This window comes from Misgurnus anguillicaudatus, chromosome 2 (assembly GCF_027580225.2).
Source record: "Misgurnus anguillicaudatus chromosome 2, ASM2758022v2, whole genome shotgun sequence".
Classification (NCBI taxonomy): Eukaryota; Metazoa; Chordata; class Actinopteri; order Cypriniformes; family Cobitidae; genus Misgurnus; species Misgurnus anguillicaudatus.
In genome coordinates, this window is record NC_073338.2 from 42,367,256 (window position 1) to 42,393,505 (window position 26,250).

General features: G+C 36.5%; 1 protein-coding gene across 3 annotated transcripts in view; it reads left to right on the forward strand.

Moving 5' to 3' along the window:
* pard3ab (par-3 family cell polarity regulator alpha, b) overlaps positions 1-26,250 on the forward strand; it is a 146,321-nt gene that overhangs the window by 38,409 nt on the left and 81,662 nt on the right. For all 3 annotated transcript variants that reach the window (XM_055203292.2, XM_055203291.2, XM_055203293.2), the window contains exons 3-11: positions 4,153-4,336; positions 7,849-8,030; positions 8,596-8,739; positions 17,768-17,847; positions 20,468-20,551; positions 21,108-21,233; positions 21,332-21,726; positions 25,626-25,765; positions 25,868-25,996. In XM_055203292.2, the coding sequence (XP_055059267.2) occupies positions 4,153-4,336; positions 7,849-8,030; positions 8,596-8,739; positions 17,768-17,847; positions 20,468-20,551; positions 21,108-21,233; positions 21,332-21,726; positions 25,626-25,765; positions 25,868-25,996 (1,464 nt within the window). The remainder of the gene's footprint in view (positions 1-4,152; positions 4,337-7,848; positions 8,031-8,595; positions 8,740-17,767; positions 17,848-20,467; positions 20,552-21,107; positions 21,234-21,331; positions 21,727-25,625; positions 25,766-25,867; positions 25,997-26,250) is intronic.

Consider the following 26,250-nt stretch of genomic DNA (forward strand, 5'->3'; position numbering starts at 1 on the left):
ACTGCTGCTGTTCATCCAGCTGTGGAAGCTGTGTGTGTGTGTATGCGCATCTCAGTAATACATGAGATGTCATATTTGTTTATGTATCCAGTAAAGAAGACTGCAGCAGTTGTTATTTGTAATGAATAAAGTTCATTGTGTGTTTGAAATATCTCAAGCAGCCAGGAATACACACATGGCACGGGACATTTGAGTATCTTTCTTTATCTATGTGATCAATTTTCCCTTCATCTCTATTGTTTCCCCCCTTTTCTCCTTAGACCGCAATGCTCTCACCATCTCTTTGTTCTATAGAGGAAAAAAATATTATACGCTGCGGCTGCGCTCCCTTGTGTGTAACGAGGTATATGAGTGTGTGCATTAAAGACATGGATCACCTGAAAATTTACATTTTCATTATTTTCTCTGCCGTTGAAATACAAATGAGATTCGAGAGGCAGCATATTAGTGAATTACAACTTACTTTATTTTTTGTTATGTGGCAAATCATTACTTTACAAGAAGAGTGTATGTGCTCGTAACTTAATAAATGTGTTTGTCAAGTTTTCTAATTGGGTAACACCACCAAACCCCAGAACAGAGCGAGTGTGTCCCAATGGAGGTGAGAGAGAGAGAGCGATAGAGGGAGATTTAGTATTTAAGCTCTAATTGTGCTAAGAGCATGTATGTCTCCTGGGTAGGTGTGACACAGGTAAATAAGATGGGGCGTTTGTGTGGCTAAAGTGTATTTTTGTCTTGTGAAGAATCAAATCCTAACCCCTTTGGCTGCACTCTGCTTTTAAATGTTGGCAACCTCATTGATCATGTGATGCCAAAAATACCGTACACACAGTTTTAGATGTTTTTTAACTAAACATTCACACACACAGCTGGGAAAATGCCCTTTCCCACGAATGTGTTTTCATAAGTGTAACGTTTGACATAATGCAGAACCTACTTTACAAAAAAGCATACACAAAACAGACATTAACACTTATCCACTTACAGACATAGCAATTTAAAGACATAGCAATTTATGCAGAACGGACACACGCATGCACACACGCACACACACACACACACACACACAACAGGCTATGTTTCCCTCAGTAGATGACCACCCCTGTGAATTCTGGGTAAAGTGCCCTTCATCTCTTCTCTTGATTGGTCCAGACCACTGTCATTCAGTCTGTGCGTGTCATATGATCTGAGTGTGTCCAACCAGAGGCTTCATGCCAAGTGGATTTTGCATGCAACCTTAAAATCAATTAAGCATCTTTTTATCTGTTACTTTGCTTCATGGGCAAAATATGATCAGAGGAGATTTTTCCTATTTTAATCACATGCTTCATTCTGGACAAAGTTAATTATGAATTATACAAACTTGCTGGCACAATCCGTTGCGGATTAGCTGTGTACAAAGATGATAGTTCAAAGTCCATTTCTTGATGTTTATATCTGGATTTACCACTAGAGGGGGCGCAGAATCATCATGTGCTGTGACTGATGTCAAATATGATGCCAAAATGCATTCCTATAATAATTTTTAATATGTTGGGAACACTTTTACAGTAAGGTTGTATTTTTTAACATTTAGTTCATGCATTAGCTAAAATGAAATAACAATTTTCAATACTTCTACAGCATTTATTCATCTTTGTTCATGTTAACTTCTTCATTTAGGCTACTAATACCTTCATAAAATCAAGCGTTGTATACATAACTGTCAAAGGATAAGTCCATTTTCTTAAAAAAATACAGATAATTTACTCACCACCATGTCATTCAAAATGCTGATGTTTTTCTTTGTTCAGTAGAGAAGAAATAGTTTTTTTAGGAAAACATTCCAGGATTTTTCCCTTTTTAATGGACTTTAACTCTTTCACCACCAGCGTTTTTAAAAATAAGTTGCCAGCCAGCGCCAGCCTTTTTCATTATTTTCACAAAAGTGAAAGCCGGAAATTCTCGTCATTGTCAGGGAAGTGTTTTCTCTTAATTGACGAGTTATCTCGATTTAATGCAGTTATCTAGTGAAACAATTGTCATTTTTTGACAAGAAAAATAAAAAATATGCACTTTTGGAGTGCAACCTCTCGTCTATCTCCGGTACTGTGACGCACCAGCGCGACCGCACGTAATTGCGTAATGCCGTGGAAAGGTCACGTGTTACATATATGAAACGCACATTTGCGGAGCGTTTTAAACAATAAACTGACACAAAGACATTAATTATTATCATTACACATACAAAAACGTTGGAACGGTCCTCTTTCTCCACACTTGTAAACACTGGGGCGTAGTTTCGCATTCGTCATCCGTGACCTCTTGACGTGATGACGTATTGCGTGAGGTCGCGCTGGGTCGTCACAGGACTCTGGAGGAAGACGAGAAGTTGTGATTTAAAAGTGCATTTTTTATTTTTCTTGTCAAAAATGACGATTGTTTCGGTAGATAAGACCCTTATGCCTTGTTTGGGATCGTTGTCCTTTGAAACTCAGTTGAAACTGCAATTTTAAACTGCATTAAAACTAAAAAGTCGATTAAAATCAGAAAAATCCTGGAATGTTTTCCTCAAAAATATTTCTTCTCGACTGAACAAAGAAAGACATCAACATTTTGGATGACATGGTGGGGAGTAAATTATCAGGATTTTTTTAAGAAAATGGACTAATCCTTTAATGGGCAATGAACTATCATAATAACTAGTTTACATTAACTAACAAAACAAGAATTATACAAACTATTTTGCTCCCTCTTTGTTCTTGTCAGTTAATGCATTTGCCAATGTTTACTAACACTAACAATTTATTGTAAAGTATTACCAATATGTTTATAGGCTAGTTTTTAAAATTGATATGCTTTCAATACAATTAAAAAGAAAAATGTCATTTAGATCTGCTTACGTTGCATCAAAGATTTCTTTTTACTTCCCTGTTTATGCAGTGTTGATCATTACAGCAATCACAGATGTGACTGTTGAGCACATGGTTTTTTCATTGATGTGTAAAATCATTCATAAACGCTTCTCTTTTTGTATGTGTAGTCTATAAAAGTATGACGTATAAAATATTTTGATGTTTAATTGACGTTAATAATTATGATTACAGTATGAAGGGTAGCTGTGCAAACTGTGCCTCCTTAAAAATATTTGGTGCATGACGCCCCTGTGTCCAACCATTTATACCCACCCACTAAACCATTGCCTAAAGCGTTATTATTAATGTTGACTCACACACACATAATTGAGACCAGATGTTCACTTTGTGGTACGAGATGTTTCCGTCTGTCCTAAGTATCTTAAGGGTCGCCATCAGAGGAGTTAAAACTCTGAAAGAGAATGCCAAACACACACACACACAAACAAAACGAAGCTGTTTTTCAGACTTCAAAAAACTGCATTTGTGGTCATGAATAAACAAGTTTTCATGAGCACTGCATTGTTAAAACCTAACACTGAGATTATTACTGTTTGTTTAACATTGTTTTAATTTCTTTAACTAAAAACATCCATAATGTCAGAGTATGTGGGACATTTTGGCTAATGCTTTGCTGCTTCATTTGGTTGTGGTTGGTGGTTGGTTTATAATAAAATTTATAAAAGTAAATGAATCAACCCTCGTCCGATTTTGTCCTAAATTGCAAAGTCATGGCTTAAAGGTCCGCTGTGTAGATTTTAGTGGCATCTAGTGGTAAGATTGTGAATTGCACCTAACAGCTCAGTCAACAGCTCACCCCTCCCTTTCGAAATGCATAGAGGGGCTACAGAAGCCGCCGGAGGACAAACACATCATCGTTTCAGACAACATAGTAACAAAACACGCTCTATAGAGCAGTTTGTCCATTTAGGGCTACTTTAGAAACATGGCGGCGACTTCCATGTAAGAGGACCCACGTTGTATGTAGATTAAAACGGCTCATTCTTACGTCATAAAAACAATACATCACTCCAAAAATAGTTATGTATGTCTGCCAAGAGATCCTTCCAAAAATTACACGATGCACCTTTAAGTCATGATGTGCATTGAGGCTAAGGAATTTTTCATCAGTGTGTGGTCCCCTGGGCATCGACTCCTCAACCTTTTCTATTGTTAATCCACTGTTCAACCAATCGAGTTACAGGAACAATAGTAATTTTTATTCACTTCTTTGTGTTTTTCTTTCCTAACTATGTAGTTGGTGGCGGTGTATGACGAACAAGAGCCGCACGTTGGAGGTGACGGCACCAGCGCGAGTTCGACGGGCACTCAGTCACCGGAGATTTTCTCCGGAGAGCCATCCACCTCCACCCCACTGTCTGCCTTTCAGCCGTACCTGCCCCAGAGCGAGATAGAGGTCACCACCTCCACGCTTCGAACCAGTAAGAGAGAGAGAGAGAGAGAAAGTGTGTGTGTGATTATGCATTAAAATTCATTTAAACACTATAGGCACAGTGACTGATGCATTATAAGTCAAGTTTTTTAAGCAACTATAAAAAGCATACACATGTTTTCACACATGATTGAATTTTTTTACTTTTCTCAGTTGTCACCGTTAATCCGTTTTAAGGTCAGTTAATGCCTTTTTTGTTTTAAAGGCCACAATATGTAGATTTTCACCTCTAGAGGTCGTTATTACACAATAACAAAGGCGAAGCTTAATGACATTATGCAGGAGAGTGGAACGATGGGAGATGTTGTTTTCACTATCCAGAGACATATAAAATTCACTAATCATGTTCATGGATGAGAGGTAATGAATAAATGAACGTTTGATCACAAATATGAAAAACATCTCTATATGCAGTGGTAGTGATAACTGCTAACATTCACCATAATTAATAGGAAATATTGACCATAAATAATAACCTAATGTTGTTAGTTTTAATATATGGATTCATATAGGCTAGTGTTTCCTGTACTTCAATGTCAACTTTATATTTGAGTCCATAATTTCTTACAAGGCGTTTCACAAATGAAATGCACCTCCTTCGCGTAGTCTGTGCTCTTTAATTGCTTTAAAGTGCCCATCTCATGACTGCTTTTCCACAAGTTAAATAGGTGTATGAGTTCCATAAAACATGTTTCAAAAGTTGTTTGCTCGAAATAGCTTAGGAAAAGATTGTTACCCATCTCTATGAGCCTCTGTTTCAGGGCATTTCAGATTGTGCCGTTTTGAGCTAGTCATTACATATTTATGAGCTGCTGCTCCTTTAATCATGCCCCACTACTAACGTCATGTGCGCGTGCATAGTGATATCGTGAGCAGTACAGACCATACTGTGTTATTATTTTATATATTATTATTATTATTAACGGTTTATGTTGCCAACAGACAAATCATGCAGAAAAGTATCACTAATAAGTACACTACAGGAGAAGAAACTCATGACACACAATGATTCCAGATTCAATTGTGATGTAGCAGTCTCAACAATAAACTCGTTTTCCCTGGACAATACTAACATATTCCCGTTATAAAACATTTTCAAACGCATTATTTTCGCAAATTACAGAAATTAAGACCCGGCGGGGGATGTATACTGCTTGTGGACCGCGTGCTAATTGCTAGAAGCTAGCGGGAGGTCCGGACCGTAAAGCTATAAGAGGCTCGGGGGTTAGCCTCGTCAGAAAAGCCGGGGCGGTAAGGCCCGGTCTTGGTTAGTTTGGCAAAGCACTATTACTTTGTTCTTGTAGAATTGTAAAATAAAGCCGTTAAATTTTTTTTTTTACTTTCGAAACCACGCTGCAAACTATCTAGCCTGCAAAAATATCTATATAGCCTACTGTTTACAACCAATTTTAACATCACTATACATTTAAAAGGTATAATTTACGGGATTAGCATGAATGTATGATCTTTGTTTTGAGATACAGATGCTCTAGCATCATAAATGTAGTATTTTGTGACAGAAGATGACAACATGCAAAATATAACGTGACTTCTTACCTTTTGTGTTGATACAACGATCGCGAATCGAATCCAGTCTGTTTCAGATGTGTGAATGATCCATGAAAGTCCAATAAAATACATCTAATGACCATTTTTGTTCACAAATGCGTATAATCCATCGTTATGACAACCGTCAAAGCCCTATGGCGGCCACAGTATCACTTGCGTGAGGAGAAAAAACACAGACGTTCATCTGAGGCACTGGAAGCGTGTGTTGCACGCCAACTTGAAATGTGTCTCTTACAAATCGAGAACGCACTTACAAAGTGGCAATTTTAAAATGCTACAATAAATTATCTGTGGGGTATTTTGAGCTAAAACTTCACATACGCATTCTGGGCACACTAGGGCTGTGTTGCTACATGCAACATATTGTATCGTATCGTGAGGCTCTTGCCAATACCCAGCCCTAGGGGACACCAAAGATTTATTTTACATCTTAAAAAAAAGTCTCATAATATGTCCTCTTTAATTCACCAAAAGGGCAACAATTACAAGGGATGAGCCATTATTTAACACAGGAAATTCTCTGGATTTACAAACTTTTTGGGATAATGCTGGTTTTTGGAGATTTTATTACCATAGTCCCAAAATAAGTAAGATGTTTGTGTTTTATTACCTTAAACTTAAAATGAGCAGACTATGGCAGGAAGAAAATGTGCCTGTCTTCCTCTTGCATTACAATGACCACATATACCAAAGATTATGTGGTTACATAATGTCTAATATAGCTTATGTGGTCATTGAATAAATTAAATGATGCAGTTATTTATTATGTAAGACAATGTAAAGACAGTGCTTTCTGTCTGCATCTTTTGCTTTCTGTCTAAAATAGGCTGAAGTTCGCCATGTTATATTAAAGGAATATTCCATTTTCTTAAAAGAAAAATCCAGATAATTTACTCACCACCATGTCATCCAAAATGTTGATGTCTTTCTTTGTTCAGTCGAGAAGAAATGATGTTTTTTGAGGAAAACATTGCAGGATTTTTCTTTAATAGACACCAACAATTAACACTTAACTCAACACGTAACAGTTTTTTTTTTAACGGAGTTTCAAAGGACTATAAACGATCCCAAACGAGGCATAAGGGTCTTATCTAGCAAAACAATTGTCATTTTTGTCAAGAAAAATAACAAATATACACTTTTAAAGCACAACTTCTCGTCGTGTAGATCCGGTCGTGATGCGCCAGCTGACCCCACTACGTCACCGCAATACGTCATGACGCCAAGAGGTCACAGAGGACGAACGCGAAACTCCGCCCCAGTGTTTACAAATGTGTTGAAAGAGGACCGTTCCTACGTTGTTGTATGTCAACTGATACTAATTAATGTCTTTGTGTCAGTTAATTGTTTAAAATGGTTCGCAAATGTGCGTTTTATATATGTAACACGTGACCTCCCTACGTCACTACGCATTTACGTTAGGTCGCGCTGGACTGGATCTAGACGAAAAGTTGTGCTTTAAAAGTGTATATTTGTTATTTTTATTGTCAAAAATGACAATCGTTTCACTAGATAAGACCCTTATGCCTCGTTTGGGATCGTTTATAGACCTTTGAAACTCCGTTGAAAAAAACTGTTAAGTGTTGAGTTAAGTATTAAATGTTGGGCTCTATTAAAGTCCATTAAAATGAGAAAAATCCTGCAATGTTTTCCTCAAAAAACATAATTTCTTCTCGACTGAACAAAGAAAGACATCAACATTTTGGATGACATGGTGGTGAGTAAATTATCTGGATTTTTCTTTTAAGAAAATAGAATATTTGAGTCCTATTTTGAATAACTGGAATGATACAAGCAGTGGTTAGTGACGTGTTCCTCTCTGTCTGCCTGGTTTATGCTTTAGTTTATCCTAAAACACTGTGATGCAGGGATTATACAGAATGCAAAACGTTGCTAAAGTGTTTTTTATTCTTTTCTTTCTCTCTGTCTCAGACATGCCTTTGCACGTACGGCGCAGCAGTGATCCAGCATTGTTAAACCTGACATCAGTGTCGTTCTCCGAAGCGAGCTCACAACCTGAAGAACCTTTCAAGAAGAACCCCACACGCTGGTCAACCACCGCCGGCTTCATGAAACCTCGCTTTACCACTGGCACCAACAGCCTGGAGAGGAAGGTATAAAGCTGCCTTAATAATCCTCTCCAAACGCTCATCATCACCACCTGTGATGTTTATTAAGGGTCACACATCCTGCAATGACCTAAGCTTAATTTTCATCTAAATGCATCATCTTTAGCTCATGAGGTCGCATAACCTTTAATGATCTGTATGAAAATTCACATTGTCATTTTTGAAGGGTTCTTAACTCCACGTCTTACAAACAGCCAGCAGTCCATTAACAAGCTATGTGACGGCAGGGGATGTTGTGGGTTTGTCTGTCACATTTATGCGAGTGCGAGTTGATTTAGTGTGTGCGTGCGTTATCATTTCTGTGTGTATGTTCTCCTTCTAGCAGAGTAAAGCTTAATGGCAGTGTCACTCATATTGAGTTATGGATCTCTCTCACTCGCTCTCTCTCTTTCTCTTGCTGTCGCTCTCGGTAAAGAAAAAATATCATTTATTTAATATTGTTTGTTTGGCGATGTTATTGGCACAAAAATGAAACGATTTATCTTTGAAGTATGTCTATTTAATCTCTTTTTAAAATTCAGTTTACTGATTCCTTTTTTGCTGTCTTCAGGGGAAAAGTGTGGACACGTACCGTAGTCTTCCTCGTGATGCAGGGCAATGGAACAGTCAGAGGGAGTTTCAACGTGAGACGGCTCGTTCTTCGCTCAGCGCCAATCATCCCATGGTGGACCGCTGGCTGGAACGACAAGAGCAGGTTGGGACAGTGAAAAAAAACACCCCTAATTTTTCACAGACCACAAAAAAACACTATCACCGTATGCAAATATGCTTCAATATCTCTATGTTGAACATGACATTTTAATGGCACTGCCAGTAAGCAAGAAGCCCTCAAATATAAAAAATTGTATTAATGGAGTATTATCGTTCAAAATTAAAGATGGAAAGACTATTGGAAATGCAGATGTCAAAATTAAGGACTGAGAGGTCAGCATTTTCCTCTATAATTTTTCTTTTAAAATGACATGTTTTTTTCCGGACATGAGAAAACATGATGGATAGTGGAGCAGTTACTGTTGCTGTGCAGTGAAGCAGAAAGCTGGTTTTCTTTACTGGTAAAGGTGTGGGAATTGGAAAACCCTTAGAGGAGGTGGAGAGGAGTGAGTACAGAATGCTTTGTACCGGAAAGTATTTTTAGGATCCACCCACATACACGTTTTATATTTAAATTATGCGGCTTTATAAAAGTTATAAACCGAATAACTTGAGAGAGAGAGAGAGAGAAAGGAGATTCTTTATTTATTTATTTATTCTTCACGCCATTCCATATGCTCATTTTCCAGATTCCCTAGAGTTAAACACTTGTTTTTACCATTTTGGAATCCATTCAGCTGATCTCCGGGTCTGGCGCTAGCACTTTTGGCATGGCTTGGCGCAGTCCGTTGAGTCTGATTAGACCATTAGCATCGCGCTAAAAAAATAACCAAAGAGTTTGGATATTTTTCCTATTTAAAACTTGACTCTTCTGTAGTTACATCGTGTACTAAGACAGAGGGAAAATTAAAAGTTGTAATTTTCTAGGCCGATATGCACTGAAAACCATAATAAGTTGATTGAACTTAAATGATTTGAGTGAACTCGTTCCCTCAATTTAATTGAGTAATGGGGTCTTCCAAAACATGCATATTTAAGTTTACTTAACTTGGTGCTTATGTAGACTTGACTTAAATTGTTTAGTTCACCAAACTTTACGATTATTTAATGTACTTAAACAATAAAGTTCACTTAACTTAGTGTTAATTTCATGTGTACTTGTATATTTAAGTAAACTCAACATGACACTTTAACTAAAATTAGATTAGAATTAATTCTATTTCTTTAATTTTAAAGTTATTATTTTTACTGTAAGTTTTGTGCACACTACACTTAAATAAAAAAATGACAACAATTTTAACTGCACTCTTAACCCGGATTAGTTGACATTACTAGAAATTTGTGAGGAAACTCGTTGCATATAACTTTAGTTTTTATTACTTTATATTACTTTTGATGTTATAAACGGTATTATAACACAAAATTAATGACTGACGTTAAGTCAATCATTGAATAAACGTGATTTTCCACAGAAACACACACAAAACTTTTTTTTGACATACATTGTCAATACTGTGGAAAGAAATACAATAAAATCTTCTGAACATGGTTCATGTACAGAAACACTGATCACGTGAACAGTGACTTCACAAAATTATAAATACAACAAAACAACATCAATAATATAAGAGCTTAAACCTATATGACATTTTATTAACAAATATTTTGAGTAGTGAAAGTTCTTATCAGTTTTTATTCTGTGAAAAAGCAGAAAATAATCAAAATATTCAGGCACAAAGGATTATCCGTATTCCTCACAACATGAACTAATCATTTTAAGTTCATTTTACTTTAATGTTTTAGTTTAATGGATTTTGTAAGCTTAAAAGTTAAATCAACTAAACTTTTTAAGCTTTGGCTTCAAAACAGAAAGTATTAAGTGATGTTTACTTGATTGTTTAAGTAAAGACAATATCTGGGTTAACAGTGTGGCTAGGAACTATACTCTCATTCTGGCGTAATAATCAAGGACTTTGCTGCCGTAACATGGCTGCAGCAGGCGTAGTGATATTACGCACTGCCCGAAAATAGTTCCCTTGGTTACTTTTAATAGCAGGGAACTATTTTCGGGCACATGTAATATTACACCACCTGCAGCCATGGCAGCAAAGTCCTTGATTATTACGCCAGAATGAGAGTATAGTTCCTAGCCATATCTGCCTAAAATATCACAACTTTTAATTTTCCGTCTGTCTTAGTACACAATGTAACTACAGAGGAGTCAAGTTTTAATAGGAAAAATATAAAAACTTTGGTTATTTATTTTTTAGCGTGATGCTAATGGTCTAATCAGATTCAATAAATTCTCGATTAAAACAATTAAATACCTAATTACTGCAAGTAATATAACAAATAAAACATTTGTGGCATTACTTTGTCTAGAAAATATATTAACAGTTACAGTCATCAAAGAGCTTGTATATCAGCTTGGAGAATCGGCATTGGTATCGGCCGATCGCGAAGACAACAAATCTGTAAAAATCCTGAACGGGGCATTCCTAATTGTGTATGTGCTGTTGACATTAATGGAAGCATTGTGAACACAAAGTACTTGATGAAGGAGAGAGGGGAGGGGGGGCGAGCAGGTGGGGGTGGTTGGATTGTGTGTGTGTGTGTGTGTGCGTCTCAGGTGTGTGTGTCTGTGATTAATCAAAAGGTAAAGCAGCGATTATAAATCACTCCCAGCTTTAGACTGCTAATGAGATAAGACTATATATAGCGCTCTCTCTCTCTCTCTCTCTCTCTCTCTCTCTCTCTCTCTCTCTCTCTCTCTCTCTCTCTCTCTCTCGCTAGCTCTGTTTCTTTTTCCAGTAATGTTGCTGTAGGTCGGTAATAATTTTTTTCTCTTTTCTATACACGCAGTCAGTTTGACAGTCCAGTAAGTGCACCGCGGATGAATAGATGGATGAATAAACAGATAGATGAAGAGCCTTTAGGAGATATATTACATATATGTGAGACCCTGGACCACAAAACCAGTCATAAGGATCAAGATTTTAAAATTGAGATTTATGCAACATCTAAAAGCTGAATAAACAAGCTTTCCATTGATGTATGGTTTGTTAGAATAGGATTTGGTCGAGATACAACTACTTGAAAATCTGCACCTAAACATGGAAAACGTTGGATTTTCATGATATGTCCCCTTTAATATCTAAAATGATTTTTGGCATAAAAAATTAACTTCTAGTATTGTTGGCTAATCCATGCGACATATGACTAGTTTTGTGGTCCAGTTTCACACATACATACTTCTCATAGGTTTTTATCTCCTGATTTTAATAATAACAATAATAATACATTTTGTTTATAAAGCGCCTTTCCCAAGCTCAAGGTTGCTGTACATAAGCAAAGCATGAGGGGATCAACAAACAAACTCAGTCTCATGAAGATGGGTACAAAATAACACAAAGTGTGAAAACTCATGTAGTACATATTCCAAATTCCAATTTTGCATATGATACTCCAGTCCTTCCTGTTCACTTAATACAGTGAATATTTTTGTGTCGTTTTATGTATTGGTTTCTCTATTTTTTTCTTAACCATTTTGTTTGGGTTTAGGGTTAGATTTGCTTTAGGATGTCATTTAAAATGTAGGTTTCTCCATGTCTCTGTCTATTTTTAAACCATGGTCGCTTAGAGTTAAGGTTAGAATTGGGGTTTGGACGTCATTTTATGTAACAAAATACATAAAATAACACATAACGATGTGACGTATTAAGTGAACGGGAAGGACTGGCGTATCATATGCACGCAAAATTGGAATTTGGCATATGTATTCACACTTGGTACTATTTATAGGCATCTACATGAGACTGAGCCCAATAAACATAATGGGGATAAACATACAAAGCACATAAGAGACCTGTTGTACTTAATATTAGCGTAAATGTGATTCTGCCATCAGTAATCAAGAACTGGTATTTAATAATAACTAGTGTTTAATGATTTAATAATTAAGTAATTTTTATTATAGGCGTGACAGATCACAAAACTCACGGTTCGGATCACATTACGGTTTTTGAGGCACGAATCAGATCATTTTTCGGATCAGCAATAAAAGGGTTGGGAAAATCTAATAAGAACAAATAAAGAAATTACAAACATTTATAAAAAAGTTGCACATTAAAGGAACAGTATGTAAGAACTATATATCTATTATTCATAAAATGGCCCTGATATGTCACTAGACATTAAGAAATCATTTTCATTTCAAATACTTATATCACTGACAACAATGGTCTGGCCAAGATATTGTCATTTAAAAAGTGGAGCTGCAGCCCTCAACTGATGTTTTTGTTGTCATTTTGTGTATTGGCCACCAGTTGCGTGATTGCAGTACCAGTTTTAGCCACAAGTTTTGTGATTGCAATACCAGTTTTGGCCACAATCCTACATACTGTTCCTTTTAATAATGACTAAAATTAGCATTAGGTACAAAAATCAAATCAAATGAAAAATAACACTGTCTTTATTGTATAAATTATATATATATATATATATATATATATATATATATATATATATATATATATATGTATATATATATATATATATATATATATATATATATATATATATATATATATATATATATATATATATATATATATAGATGCTTTATGCAAATGTATGTTAACAACAGCCTGTTTACATTTTAACAGAATCACCAGCCATTGTTTTGTATATGAATTTTCCTTTCAGAAGATTTTTCTTTCTCCATTTTTGTTTGCTGCTGCATCATTTGTGACCTGTGCTGGCAAGTTGAGTCGGAATTAGCAAATTAAAAAAAAATAGTTGTTCATATTTTGACATTCTCTATTAAAACATAGAACAATGCATGATTTGTTGAAATATAACAAAATATGACAGAACTACACGTGTTTGAAGTTGAAAGAGTCAAATTACCACAAACATTTCCACATCCATACATTATATTACCACATCAATACCTTAAAATCACTGGTAAAACAAATAGATCTAGCACACAAAGCAAAAACATAATCAACATATGTTAAACTCTTTTTCCTTTTGTTTGATTGACATTGAGTCAGACTGCTTAAAATCTAAGTGATCTAATATAATGTTACACATCAGATAGTCAGGCACGGATTAACGCACGGGCCTACTGGGCACTTGCCCAGGGCACTGGCCACCAGGGGGCCCTGTCAAATTTACTGTGTCTATTCTTTTCAAATAAATATTTTTATTTTAATTTTATTTTCAGTAAAATTGTGTTAAATATTGAGGAATAATGTGTTTTTTGCAGTTGCAAAGTATTAACTAGTAAATAAATCAAATAAATAATTTTTATGTATTGCTGCGCTGTTGAGAGGGACATCTAGAGGCGAGTGAAAAGCATTGCGTAATATAAAAGTCACGCGTAGAAGACGGTTACTCAAAAACCAAAACAAAAATGAGTTTAAAACCACAACCAAGTGGATGAGTGATAAGAAAGCACAAAAAGGACAGCTTTTCATCACCTTGCCAGTCAGCAACTGTGAAGTAGAACTTTCATTTTCTCTAATGGCAAGAGTAAAAAACGAACTAAGAAGCAAAATGTGTCAAGGACGTCTAAATTCACTGTCTTTAATGGCCATTGAATGCGATCTTGTGAGGGAACTGGATTTTGATGATGTTGTGGAAGCTAAGGTAAATTTAAACCAACTTTTTATTTTAAGATTTAAGGGGCTGGACACACAAAGCTTTTACACTCGCGGCCAGCGCATGTTTTCAATTGATTCCAATGGAAACTCTGCGTTTTTCAAATAAGTGTTTTCTCCTGTGATATGATTTGGAGAGGTGTGCCTGCCCGGTTGCATGAAACTCCTTAAGTGAGGGTTTCCCTGAGGGAGAAAAAAATCTCTGAGGTAAGGGATTTATTTAAGAGCGTTGCAACAAAGGTCTTAACTGTCACCCTTACCTAAGTGTCTATTCTAAGTATTTTACGGTAGTCTCTGCCAAAAGACAGCAGAGGAGGAGCGGTTGCTATAATTACAAAATCTCACAGCGTAAACAAATCAACGCACGCAGCTCAACAGACGGCGGATTTGTGTACAATGAAACATCGCAAATAACAGACTGTAAAGTGCCGCATGTTTAAAACCTGAAAGTACTTCAAACTGGAAACTGTTTAGATTGACGGACGATCAAACCGCTATTCTCCTAATAAATGCGCATCACTTTTCTCTAAGGGATTATTTCGATCGTTAGAAATGCGCGTTGGTACTTCATTTTCTTAAATAACCATAAAATCAGCCATCGCGTGTGAGGTTAAGGGACCTGTTATAGGGAAAAATGGGACTTAAGGACTTTGTAGCAACGCATAACAGAACTTAAGGTAATACTTTAGCATTTAAGGGTAAATACTTATTGACAGCACTAAGGTTCACTTAAGGTTTTTTCTTGCAACCCATTTTTTATTAAGAACACCCTTAACCTTATATTTAAGGGATTTCTTATCTTAAGGACTTTCATGCAACCGGGCTTTTTGATTGAGTATGTTGTACAGTATGTTGTCAGATACTGGTGAGATATAAATAAACCAATTTGTGGTGTGAAAGTACAGAATATTGTGTGCATTCTCTCCCCGCGTATTAGTGCCATTGTTAATCCTGTAAAATGGGGCATACAGGCAGAGGCGAACCAACACTTGAGCCCTGTGCATACAGGTGCAATGCTGTTGCCCAAAAAATTGGTAAAGGGGGGCCTTTGAGACATCCGTGCCCAGGGCACATCATCGCCATAATCCGTCCCTGCAGATAGTTTTACCCAACAGTTAACCAAACATTTACTTAAAACATAACAGATTATAGAGCCTACCTGCGTGAATTCTTATCAAAACAGATATTTGTAAAACTGTAATTTTGTGTAGATGTCTATATATATATATATATATATATATATATATATTAGGGGTGGAACAGTACACAGAAGTCCCGGTTCGGTTCGTACCTCGGTTCAGGCGCCACGGTTCGATTCACTTTCGGTACAATGGAGGGAAAAGCAAAATTTTTTTTTTTTGTACTTAAGCTAATCTTAAAAACATAGGTGTCCTTATCAGTGTTATTTTGAGATGTCATGAATATGAACTGAGATGCATTTAACATACTATCTCGTATTCAAAAATGTATACCACTTTAAGTAATCTTGTACTCATCTTTCATACAAATATGGGTTCAAATGTATTACAAGTGTTACCTAAATAAAAAAAATATTACATTTTGGCCTTATTTCATATTAATGTACTAAAGAACAAAAAATAGGCTTGTAGGATGAATTAATAGGTGTGTACGACTTCACGAGGCGCTGCAAGAAACGACAAGTGGATGACGTCAGAGTAACGCGAGAGCGATTTGAAATCAGCCTCCTCCGCAAGATTTCTCGCGGTACTCTGACGCTGATGGCGCTGCGTAAAGTTGAGCACGCTTAAAAAACTGAAAGCAGCTGAACTCAACAGAACTGCCCTGCGTATGCCTGTTGTATATAGCAGGACAATTTATCTCATACTTCTCAGCGTGAGAAATACAAAGTATGGCGTGTGAACTGACTGAAATGCGTGTGTCTCACAGTGAATGTGTGAGACTTGAGAGCCCTGATTAGATATATTTCCACTCACATACCTAACAACTGCTGAATAACGCCGACGCAAAGTCCTCGTCTTTTCCACCACTCTCTCGCCTGTACTATTGTAACTGACTGGAAAACTGAAGTTTTGCCAAACTTGCGATCTTAAAGAGGCTGGCGGAGCATCTAACTCTTGTGGAACACCACTTGCATCCTCGCTATCGCTGCTCACTAACTGACTGGACCGGCGTCGACCTGACAAAAAACTGCAGAGTGCCAGAATGTAGACGGGCTCTGATAGCGCGCATACATTTGCGGAGCTCGGCTGCATAGGCGCCAATATATATATTTGAGCTACAGAAGTGCTATTTCCCATCTCAGCTTAAAGCGTTCTGTAATCGCTTCACTCCAGATCCATTCTGGCCTTTTCATTTTCTTCTCATTGATAAAAAGCATGCGATAATGCTATGCACTTCAGGTATTTTGATGGTGTAGATCTGCTTCTCTCTCTAGGCAAAACAATATTGCTCCGCTTTTTATTTCTGGCCTGTCATTGGTTGCTAAACAAACATTTTTGTCATATCAGACAGTATTATATAAGTTTATGAGACGTGATGGCTTTGTCATCAGTAGAGGGTGTATTGTGTATCAGAGCTATTTTCTTCTCTTCCTATCATTGTGTTTTTGAGACCTTTGGTCACAGAGAGGAAAATAGTGAATGACCAACTGGCCTAAATAGAGAGAGAATAAGAGACTTGTGTTCCTGTAGCTCAAACGGTTAATCATTACGTAAGCAGCACAAAGGTCATGGGTTCGATGCCAAGAGAACACATATAACTGATGAAAAAAATATATATATATGAACCGTCGAAGGTACTCCCCATCCTTTGTGTATGCGTAGTAGCTGAAGCAACCTGTGTAGTTATGATTTTTTGCAAGCAATTTTAGAGACTCATGTCTTCCCCATTCAAGTAGATAAGACTCGAGTCTTGTTTGACTGAAATTAAGGGACTACATTTAAAGGATCCCTATTAGAGGTCTTTTTGGGTCCAAAGAAATGTACCCGACCCAAATTGACCCGAATTGTGCATACCCGCCCGATGTGCATAAATAATTTTTTTAAAGAAAGAGAAAAATTTAACCCGAAATGTCGCAAGCGCTCTTGGCAAACAGAGAACGGGTTGGAAAAGGACTTGATGCACACACGTGAGATAGTCTTCTCGGGTGCGTTCGGCAAAAAGAGACACTAGCAAGTGTGCATGGGCTCATGTGTACCCCTCAACTGATCAGCTCAGGTGTGTGTAAACAGAAGATGAATTCCTTCAAACTGTATCAAATCACAAGAGTTTGAGGTCTCTCAGCAGAACACTTCACACAGGTGTGCTGTGTGTGATGGAGGGGATGTGCTCTTACAGCCTCCATGGGTCTTGTTGTTATGCGTAGATGGCGGTTGTTTTATTTGTGATTAATGTTAGATGGTTTTATATCTGTGTGAAATATGTATAGGTACAAGGGTTTTGTTGTGAGTGGAATGCATTGTGGGTAAAGCTGTTTTTGTGTTGCAGGAAGAGGAAGAGAATGGGAGGATAGAGCCGGTGGGACGAGCGGATACGTGTTTAGATCACATAGGAGTGAGATCACTAGAGTAAGTATCAATCACGTACACACACACACAAACGCACACAAACGCACACGCACACTGATTGTCAGCAGCGGTGATGTTATCTTATTTTATGTGAATTTCTTCTTCATGCTGTCAGTTTGATCTGCAGGTAATGAAATAGTTTTCATCTCTTTTGAGTTTGGCGTTGAAGGTGTTTTTTGGAACACTGAGATCGAGATGAAAAGTTTGCAGTTAATTTCCCATAAATCTGTTTTCTGTCTTTCACGGGTCCGGTGAAGGTTTTTGTTTTTCTCCTGTTCTTAAAGGGATAGTTCACTTTAAAATTAAAATTCTGTCATCATTTACCTCATGTTGTTTTAAATCTGTATGAGTTTCTTTTTTCTGATGAACACAAAAGAAGATATTTTAATAAATGAAGGTTAACACACAGCAGTGAGTGACTATTGACTTCCATAGTAGGAATAAAATATTTTGGAAGTATTGTGATAAATGACCAAGAAAATATTTTGATAATTGATGGTAAGCACACAGTTGATGGTACCCATTAAATTCCATCATATTTTTTTATTCCTACTATGGAAGTCTGTAGTCACTTACTGCTGTGTGTTTATCATCATTTCTCAAAATGTCTTGTTTTGTGTTCATCAGAAAAAATAAATTCATACAGGTTTAGAACAACATGAGGATGAGTAAATGATGACAGAATTTTCATTTTAAAGTGAACTATCCCTTTAGTAATGGCACTAATGCAGTAGTGAGAGAAGGTGTATAAATCTTTAAAAAAGAAGGAATTGTTTGAATTCATAAATGAATGAATATAAATGAATGCAGTGTCACAGCTAAGAAACATAAGCTTTCTCTCACCCTTGTATTAAAGGAAACATTTACCTACAAATATGAACATTCATAAATGCCAGACAGAAACATCTGATCATTTATTTCCATGTAGTTATAATAAAGGTGACTCTTTTGTTGAATAAATAATGACAAAATGATTCGTAGCTGCCATTGATCATTTGCAATTGAACAAAACATGGTCTTTATGTCTCCTTGTTGACTTAAAGTGTGCAGCACAGATTTGCATGTTCTGACTCCGCCCCTACATGTATTTCTGTATGTGATCCTGGACCACAGAACAGTCATTTTTTTATTTCCATAAAGGCCGAATAAATAAGCTTTCCATTTATTTGTTTTTTTTAGGATAGGACAATATTTGCACTGCAAATATTTCTTACTTAATTTTTTTGTCTTGTTTTTAGTAAAAAATTAAAAAAATTCTTCAATTAAGATGTATTTTCTTGATGAGCAAAATGACCTAGAAAAATAAGTCTAGGTTTTAGACAAAAAATATAAACTAAGTAAATAAGTGCTTGAAACAAGCAAAAAAAATCTGCCAATGGAATAAGAAAAAGAATCTTGAAATAAATTATTCCACTGCAAAAAATGATTTTCAAGAAATAATTTACTTAGAATTTTTGTCTTGTTTTTAGTAAAAATATCAAAAAATTCTTAAATTAAGATGCTTTTTCTTGATGAGCATATAAGTCTAGTTTTTAGACCAAAAATATCACATTTAAGTGATTTTGTGCATAAAACAAGCAAAAGAATCTGCCAATGGGGTAAGCAAAAAATCTTAAATTTGTCTTAAACACTAAATTCCAGGAATATTCAAGAAAAAATTGCTTACCCCATTGGCAGATTTATTGCTTGTTTTATTCACAAAATCACTTAAATTTGATATTTTTGGTCTAAAAACTAGACTTATTTTCTTGGGTTGTTTTGCTCACCAAGAAAAAGCATCTTAATTTAAGAATTGTTAGATATTTTTACTGAAAACAAGACAAAAATACTAAGATTTGTTTTCTTGAAAATATTTTTTTGCAATGAAAAAAATGACTTTATAACTTGGTATTTTTGTCTTGTTTTTGGTAAAAATATTTAAAAAATTCTTAAATTAAGATGTATTTTCTTGATAAGCAAAATAACCTAGAAAAATAAGTCTAGGTTTTAGACAAATAATATAAACTTTAAGTAAATTAGTGCTTAAAACAAGCAAAAAAATGTCTTGAAATAAGTTTACTATTTCATAAACACTTAATTCAAAAAACAATTTTTATTCCATTGGCAGATTTTTTTTGTGCTTGTTTTAAGCACAAATTCGCTTAAATTTTGTATTTTGTCTAAAAACTAGACTTATTTTCCTAGGTCATTTTGCTCATCAAGAAAATACATTTTAATTTAAGAACTTTTACATATTTTTACTGAAACAAGACCAAAATGTTAAGTAAGAGAGTCATTTTTTGTGGCCGAGATGCAACTGTTTGAAAATATGAAGTCTTATGCTGCCAATAAAAAATCGCAATATTGCGAAAATCACCTTTAAAGTTGTCCAAATAAAGTCCTTAGAAACAAATATCACTAATGATATATACAGTTTTAATATATTTACTGTAGATAATGTACAAAATATTTTAATGGAAGATGATCTTTACTTAATATCCTAATGATTTTTGGCATTAAAGAAATCTATAATTTTGACCCATACAATGTATTTTTGGCTACCTGTGCTACTTATGACTGGTCTAGGGTCATATATTTACTGTACACTGATTTGCACTCTTTTGTCCTGTATTCCCTTCAGTGATATCGTGAAACTGGTAGAAGTATCCAATGATGGAGGTCCACTCGGCATCCACGTTGTGCCCTTCAGCGGGCGTGACCGCAGGTAACACTGTGTGTTTGTGTGCCTGAATGTGAGCTTGTTTCAGATGTCTCATCGTTGTTTCAAATAATTTTTGCACCATAGCCGTGACCTCTTAGTTAGTGTACGCATACTGTTTATATCATCAAACCCAGTTTGTAGGTTTTCTGACTAAACATTTGAGGTGAGTAAATATTTACAGACTTTAAAGAGTGATTGAAACCTCTGCCGGGAGTCATTCCTGATGATATGGTGTGTATCCAAAGAGCATCTACATGCCAGCATGCACAAAGCAAACTAATCTAGCTAAAAGCATCATTATATCTCTGCGATCTGCATGTCTCTTTAGTCTGTGAGCTCTAGCAACGCGATGCAGAGGTTTTAAGATGAAGGACATTTATCTTCATGATGAATTAGCCTTCATTCAGAAGTGCTTTACTTTCAAGTTCATTTGACTCTGCGTTACTTTCAAGTTCATTTGATTCAGGCTCACATTAATGTTTCGCTCTAAGTGTTTGATGCTTATGAGTGCATAACTCTTAAATCTCAGATTTACATGCATGTGTCGTGTGTGTTGCAGGACGTTAGGTCTATTGGTGAAGCGTTTGGAGCGTGGGGGAAAAGCAGACGCTCAGGCTTTGTTCCAGGAAAACGACTGCATCGTTCGGATCAACAACGGAGACCTGCGGAATGTCCGCTTTGATCAGTACGTCCTCATCTCTGACCTAGACGCATCGTGCTTGAGCATTGTATTATATTTTTGCTAAACCTAAAGGTTTATGTGTATTTTTTCTATCTTCTCAGAGCACAGAACATGTTTCGTCAGGCCATGCGTTCTCCTGTCATCCTCTTTCACGTGGTGCCGTCTGCCATGAGATCCCAGTACGAACAGATATCCTATAATGAACATAACCCAAGGGCGAACTTTGATCTTTCTGGTCGCCTCAGCCCAGATTCCTTCACCAACGAACCAGTCGACAATGCTGGAATGGACCTCGCCGCTCACCGATTGGCACAACACAGGCCATACCCATCAGATAACCTGACAGATACCAGCTCTCCCATGCATCATCATATTGGCTCAGCAGGGAAACCACCATCAGGTCTCACTCCCTCTCCTCAGAGAGGCTTAAGCCCCACCCCTGCATCAGGCTTTACCAAAAAAGTTGGGAGGAGACTTGGGATCCAACTTAGAAAAGGTATCAGTCGCAACTTCCTGTTACTTTACTCTTAAATTTCCTTTTTAGCTTACAAAGTCTGTGGAATCCATGAAAGATTTCTTTATTTAAGAGATTACTGATATTGGTATGGGTAAAAAGCACAGGAGAGTCAAAGTGAAGTCTGAGTAATGGGTAACAATTGTCGATTTAAAGGATTAGTCCATTTTCTTAAAAAAGAAATCCAGATCATTTACTCACCACCATGTCATTCAAAATTTTGATGTCTTTCTTTGTTCAGTCGAGAAGAAATTATGTTTTTTGAGGAAAACATTCTAGGATTTTTCTCATTTTAATGGACTTCAATGGACCCCAACACGTAACAGTTTTAATGCAGTTTAAAATTGCAGTTTTAAAGGACTCTAAACGATCCCAAATGAGGCATAAGGGTCTTATCTAGCGAAACGATTGTCATTTTTGACAAGAAAAATAAAAAATATGCACTATTAAACCACAACTTCTCGTCTATCTCTGGTCCTGTGGCGCGCCTTTGAAAGAGTCCTTTGAAACTCTGTTGAAACTGCTGAAGTTAAGTGTTGGTGTCCATTAAAGTCCATCAAAATGAGAAAAATCCTGGAATGCTTTCCTCAAAAAACATAACCTCCTCTCGACTGAACAAACAAAGACATCAACACTCCGGATGACATGGTGGTGAGTAAATTTTTTTAAGAAAATTGACTAATCCTTTAAGAACTAGTGGTCGATCAATAAAAGCTTAATGGCTGATACCAATATTAACTTTTTCCCGTCAGCGGTTTTTTTTTTTTTTAGTTGTGAGCCAACGCCAGCATTTTTTTTACGATTTTCACAAAAGTTTTATGCCTTCCAGAAAATTTTCTTCCTTAAATATATAAACATACAGTATATCAATATATCATAAAAGAACAGACCCTCTGCTTTCAAACAACAACAAAAAAATTCATCCTATCATTTGTTCTCTTTTTATAACCTCTTAAATATCGGTAGGTTTCTTCAAATAATACCACATTTTTGGGCAAAAAGCTGAGATAATTGCATTTTTGTAAAGGACTTTGTTAGAGATCAGATTCAGAACGATGATCAAAAATTTATGTTTTATAAGTTGAGTAACTCGTCAATGGTGGGAAAAGAGTTAAGAAAGCAATAGGAGTGATATAACACAAATGTTTACAGCAGGAGTCTCCAGCCTTTTTGTGAGGAAGGGCTACCACAATGGAAGAAACAATCTGTAAGGCTACTTTTTTATATAGTATACTCAAAACTTTTTATTTTTTTTAAGTTTCACCATTGTTTAAAATGCTAACATACATAAAATAAGCCAAGCTTATATAAAATATATAAAAAATTATTTTTAAAATAAGGCTAGTAATAGAATGTGCATTGGCGGGCACCTCACAGACTCCATGCTCGTGGGCACCATGTTGGAGACCACTGGTTTACAGTAAAAAGACACATAGGAAATTGGTGAAACTAAATTATTATTTAGTGGTATTAGTTGGCGACATGTAACTTAGATTCTACACCTTTAAATATTGAATAATGGATATTGTATAAAATAATGATGGAATTCAAACTTATTATTATAACTTACTCAACAATATTTGTATCTCACCCGCCTCACACAACTCCGCTTTTATTTCTGGGGACACAGGGACTTTTAAGTCAGGAGGGAAATAGCATTTTGTTAAAAAAAAATGGCGGTACCTATTGGTCAGTCTAAAACATCTATGACCACCATGGTTACCTTAAACTATGGTTATTTTTAAAGGATCATTTCACCCGTAGAAACAGTAATCTTTATTGAAAGTGTGTCATAATTGTAGTCGAAATGTACATTTTGAATTTGGTGCCTATTTGACTGAGAAAAGGATTGTTTGTAGTCTCACTCCCTCAACAAAGATATTGGACTTCCTTCTTTCAATGATGCGAAATGATGATTTTTACATCATTGAAAGAAGGAAGTGCAACACTGAAATCTGTATTTCTCCTGTCTCAGCGGCAACTGAGAAAATGATGCACGACCTTTCAAAAACATGACTGGGGTTCTATAGATACAAAGCTTTATGCAAATGGGTGTCCCTTTAAATTATAACAGTCTACCTCTTGTATAATATTCACAAGCATTCTTCAATATCCATTCTGACAGAATTAAAGGGATAGTTTACCAAAAAATGAAAATTCTGAAAACCTTTATGACTGTTATAAATAATATATTTTGATAAATGATAGAAAGCACACTGTTAATGGTACCCATTGACTTCCATAGTATTTTTATACTTATATTCATGTTCAGAATTTTCATTTTTGGGTTAACTATGCCTTTATTAAGCACACAGTTGACGGTACCCATTGACTTCCATAGTATTTGTTTTCCTTACTATGGAAGTCAATGCGTACTGTCAACTCTTTGGATATTATCATTTATCAATATCTTATTTTCTGTTCAACAGAATAAAGAAACTCATAGAAGGTTTAGAACATAATAAAGGCGAGTAAATGATGACAGAATAAAATTTTTTGGTTGAACTATCCCTTAAATTATTTATAATTAAGTCTAAGCTAATAAATGTAGAGGTCTATTTGTAAGAATATTACTACAGTATTGATAGTGGGAGAAACATGCTTTGTTATTTGGCAGCGTCTCTTTCCTGTGTATGTGCGTCCCTTCTGCAAAGGTGTGAGATGATTGACAACAGTTGGCACAAGAATTGGCACCTGTGTGTGGACAGGTGGCACAGCGGGTGCACGGGGTGGCGGCAGGGTTACAAAGCAGCGGTGCAGGGAGTGTTGCTAGGCAGCCCTGAGTGGCGGTGTGATGCGTTTCCTTATGGCTGTCTGATTTTGTAAGGGTTTTTTTTTTGGACGAGATTCACACACAGTGGGAAAACTCACCATGTTCTTTGTGTGAACTCTGCCTGTGCTCTCTCACACCTCCGTGGCCTCTCTCTCACGGTTTCCAATTTTTCTTTATTTTTGTGCCACATAAGGCTAAAGTCCAGGCTGGTAGGGCAATAGGTCATAATTTCTGTCATCTTTTCACCCCCCCCTGCAGACCAGATGGCTCGTTTTCATTCCTGTAGTTTTTATTAACAGGTCCGGTGGTTCTCTGAGCTGTGGATTTTTGATGTTGGTTTGTGAAGAAAGACTTATTTTATCTCTCATCGGGTAGCTGTCATGCAGTGAACAATTTGTCGACATGGGACATAAATATTGGACATGACCCTATAAAATATAATCACACCCTATTTACATAATGACTTATGAGGAAACATCATAAGCAATTGGTCACATACACTCACCTAAAGGATTATTAGGAACACCATACTAATACTGTGTTTGACCCCCTTTCGCCTCCAGAACTGCCTTAATTCTACGTGGCATTGATTCAACAAGGTGATGAAAGCATTCTTTTGAAATGTTGGCCCATATTGACAGGATAGCATATTGCAGTTGATGGAAATTTGTGGGATGCACATTCAGGGCACGAAGCTCCTGTTCCACCACATCCCAAAGATGCTCTATTGGGTTGAGATCTGGTGACTGTGGGGGGCATTTTAGCACAGTGACTCATTGTCATGTTCAAGAAACCAATTTGAAATGATTTGAGTCTTGTGACATGGTGCATTATCCTGTTGGAAGTAGCCATCAGAGGATGAGTACATGGTGGTCATAAAGGGATGGACATGGTCAGAAACAATGCTCAGGTAGGCCGTGGCATTTAAGCGATGCCCAATTGTTCCTAATAATACTTTAGGTGAGTGTATTATAATATGACATTAAATCATAAGACAAAGCAATGTTTATGTTCTTGCAAGTTTCTTAACTTCACAGGTCAAGACGTATGCTTTGCGTGCTTTTGTTTTTGCATGCCTTATAGCAGTGTGTCTTCTCTCCTCATACAGGACCTGAAGGTCTCGGGTTCAGCATCACATCAAGAGATGTCCCACTGGGAGGCTCCGCCCCTATTTATGTGAAGAACATCCTACCGAGAGGAGCGGCCATACAGGACGGACGACTTAAAGCTGGGGACAGACTGCTAGAGGTAAAAACCAAACAAATTCAAGTTTATTTTGGGCTATTAACTGATTTGGCCAAATATTAAATAAATGTTGTCTTAATTTGAACGACTTTGTAATTGGTGCAGGTCAATGGGGTGGATCTCAATGGGCGTGGTCAGGAGGAGGTGGTTTCACTGTTGAGGGCCACACCCATGGGCGGTACCGTGAGTCTTCTGGTGCATAGACAGGAAGAAACCTTTCTACCCAGAGAGATGGTGAGTGACAGTCAGGCAAGTGTGAAATAATGAAACTGTCCATCATTAGTAACATTGCACAACATTTCTGTCGTTCAGCTCAGTCGAAGTGTTTGGATCAAGGTTATTTCAAATGTTACATCTTTTCACACTTCGTTTTCATTCACATTTTAAGCCAATCATTAAGTTAACCTCAGCATCTGCAGATGGGATGTCTTCTCCCACACATGCTATACATGGGTGAGATGATTCAACCCTGTGCAAATTATTTATTT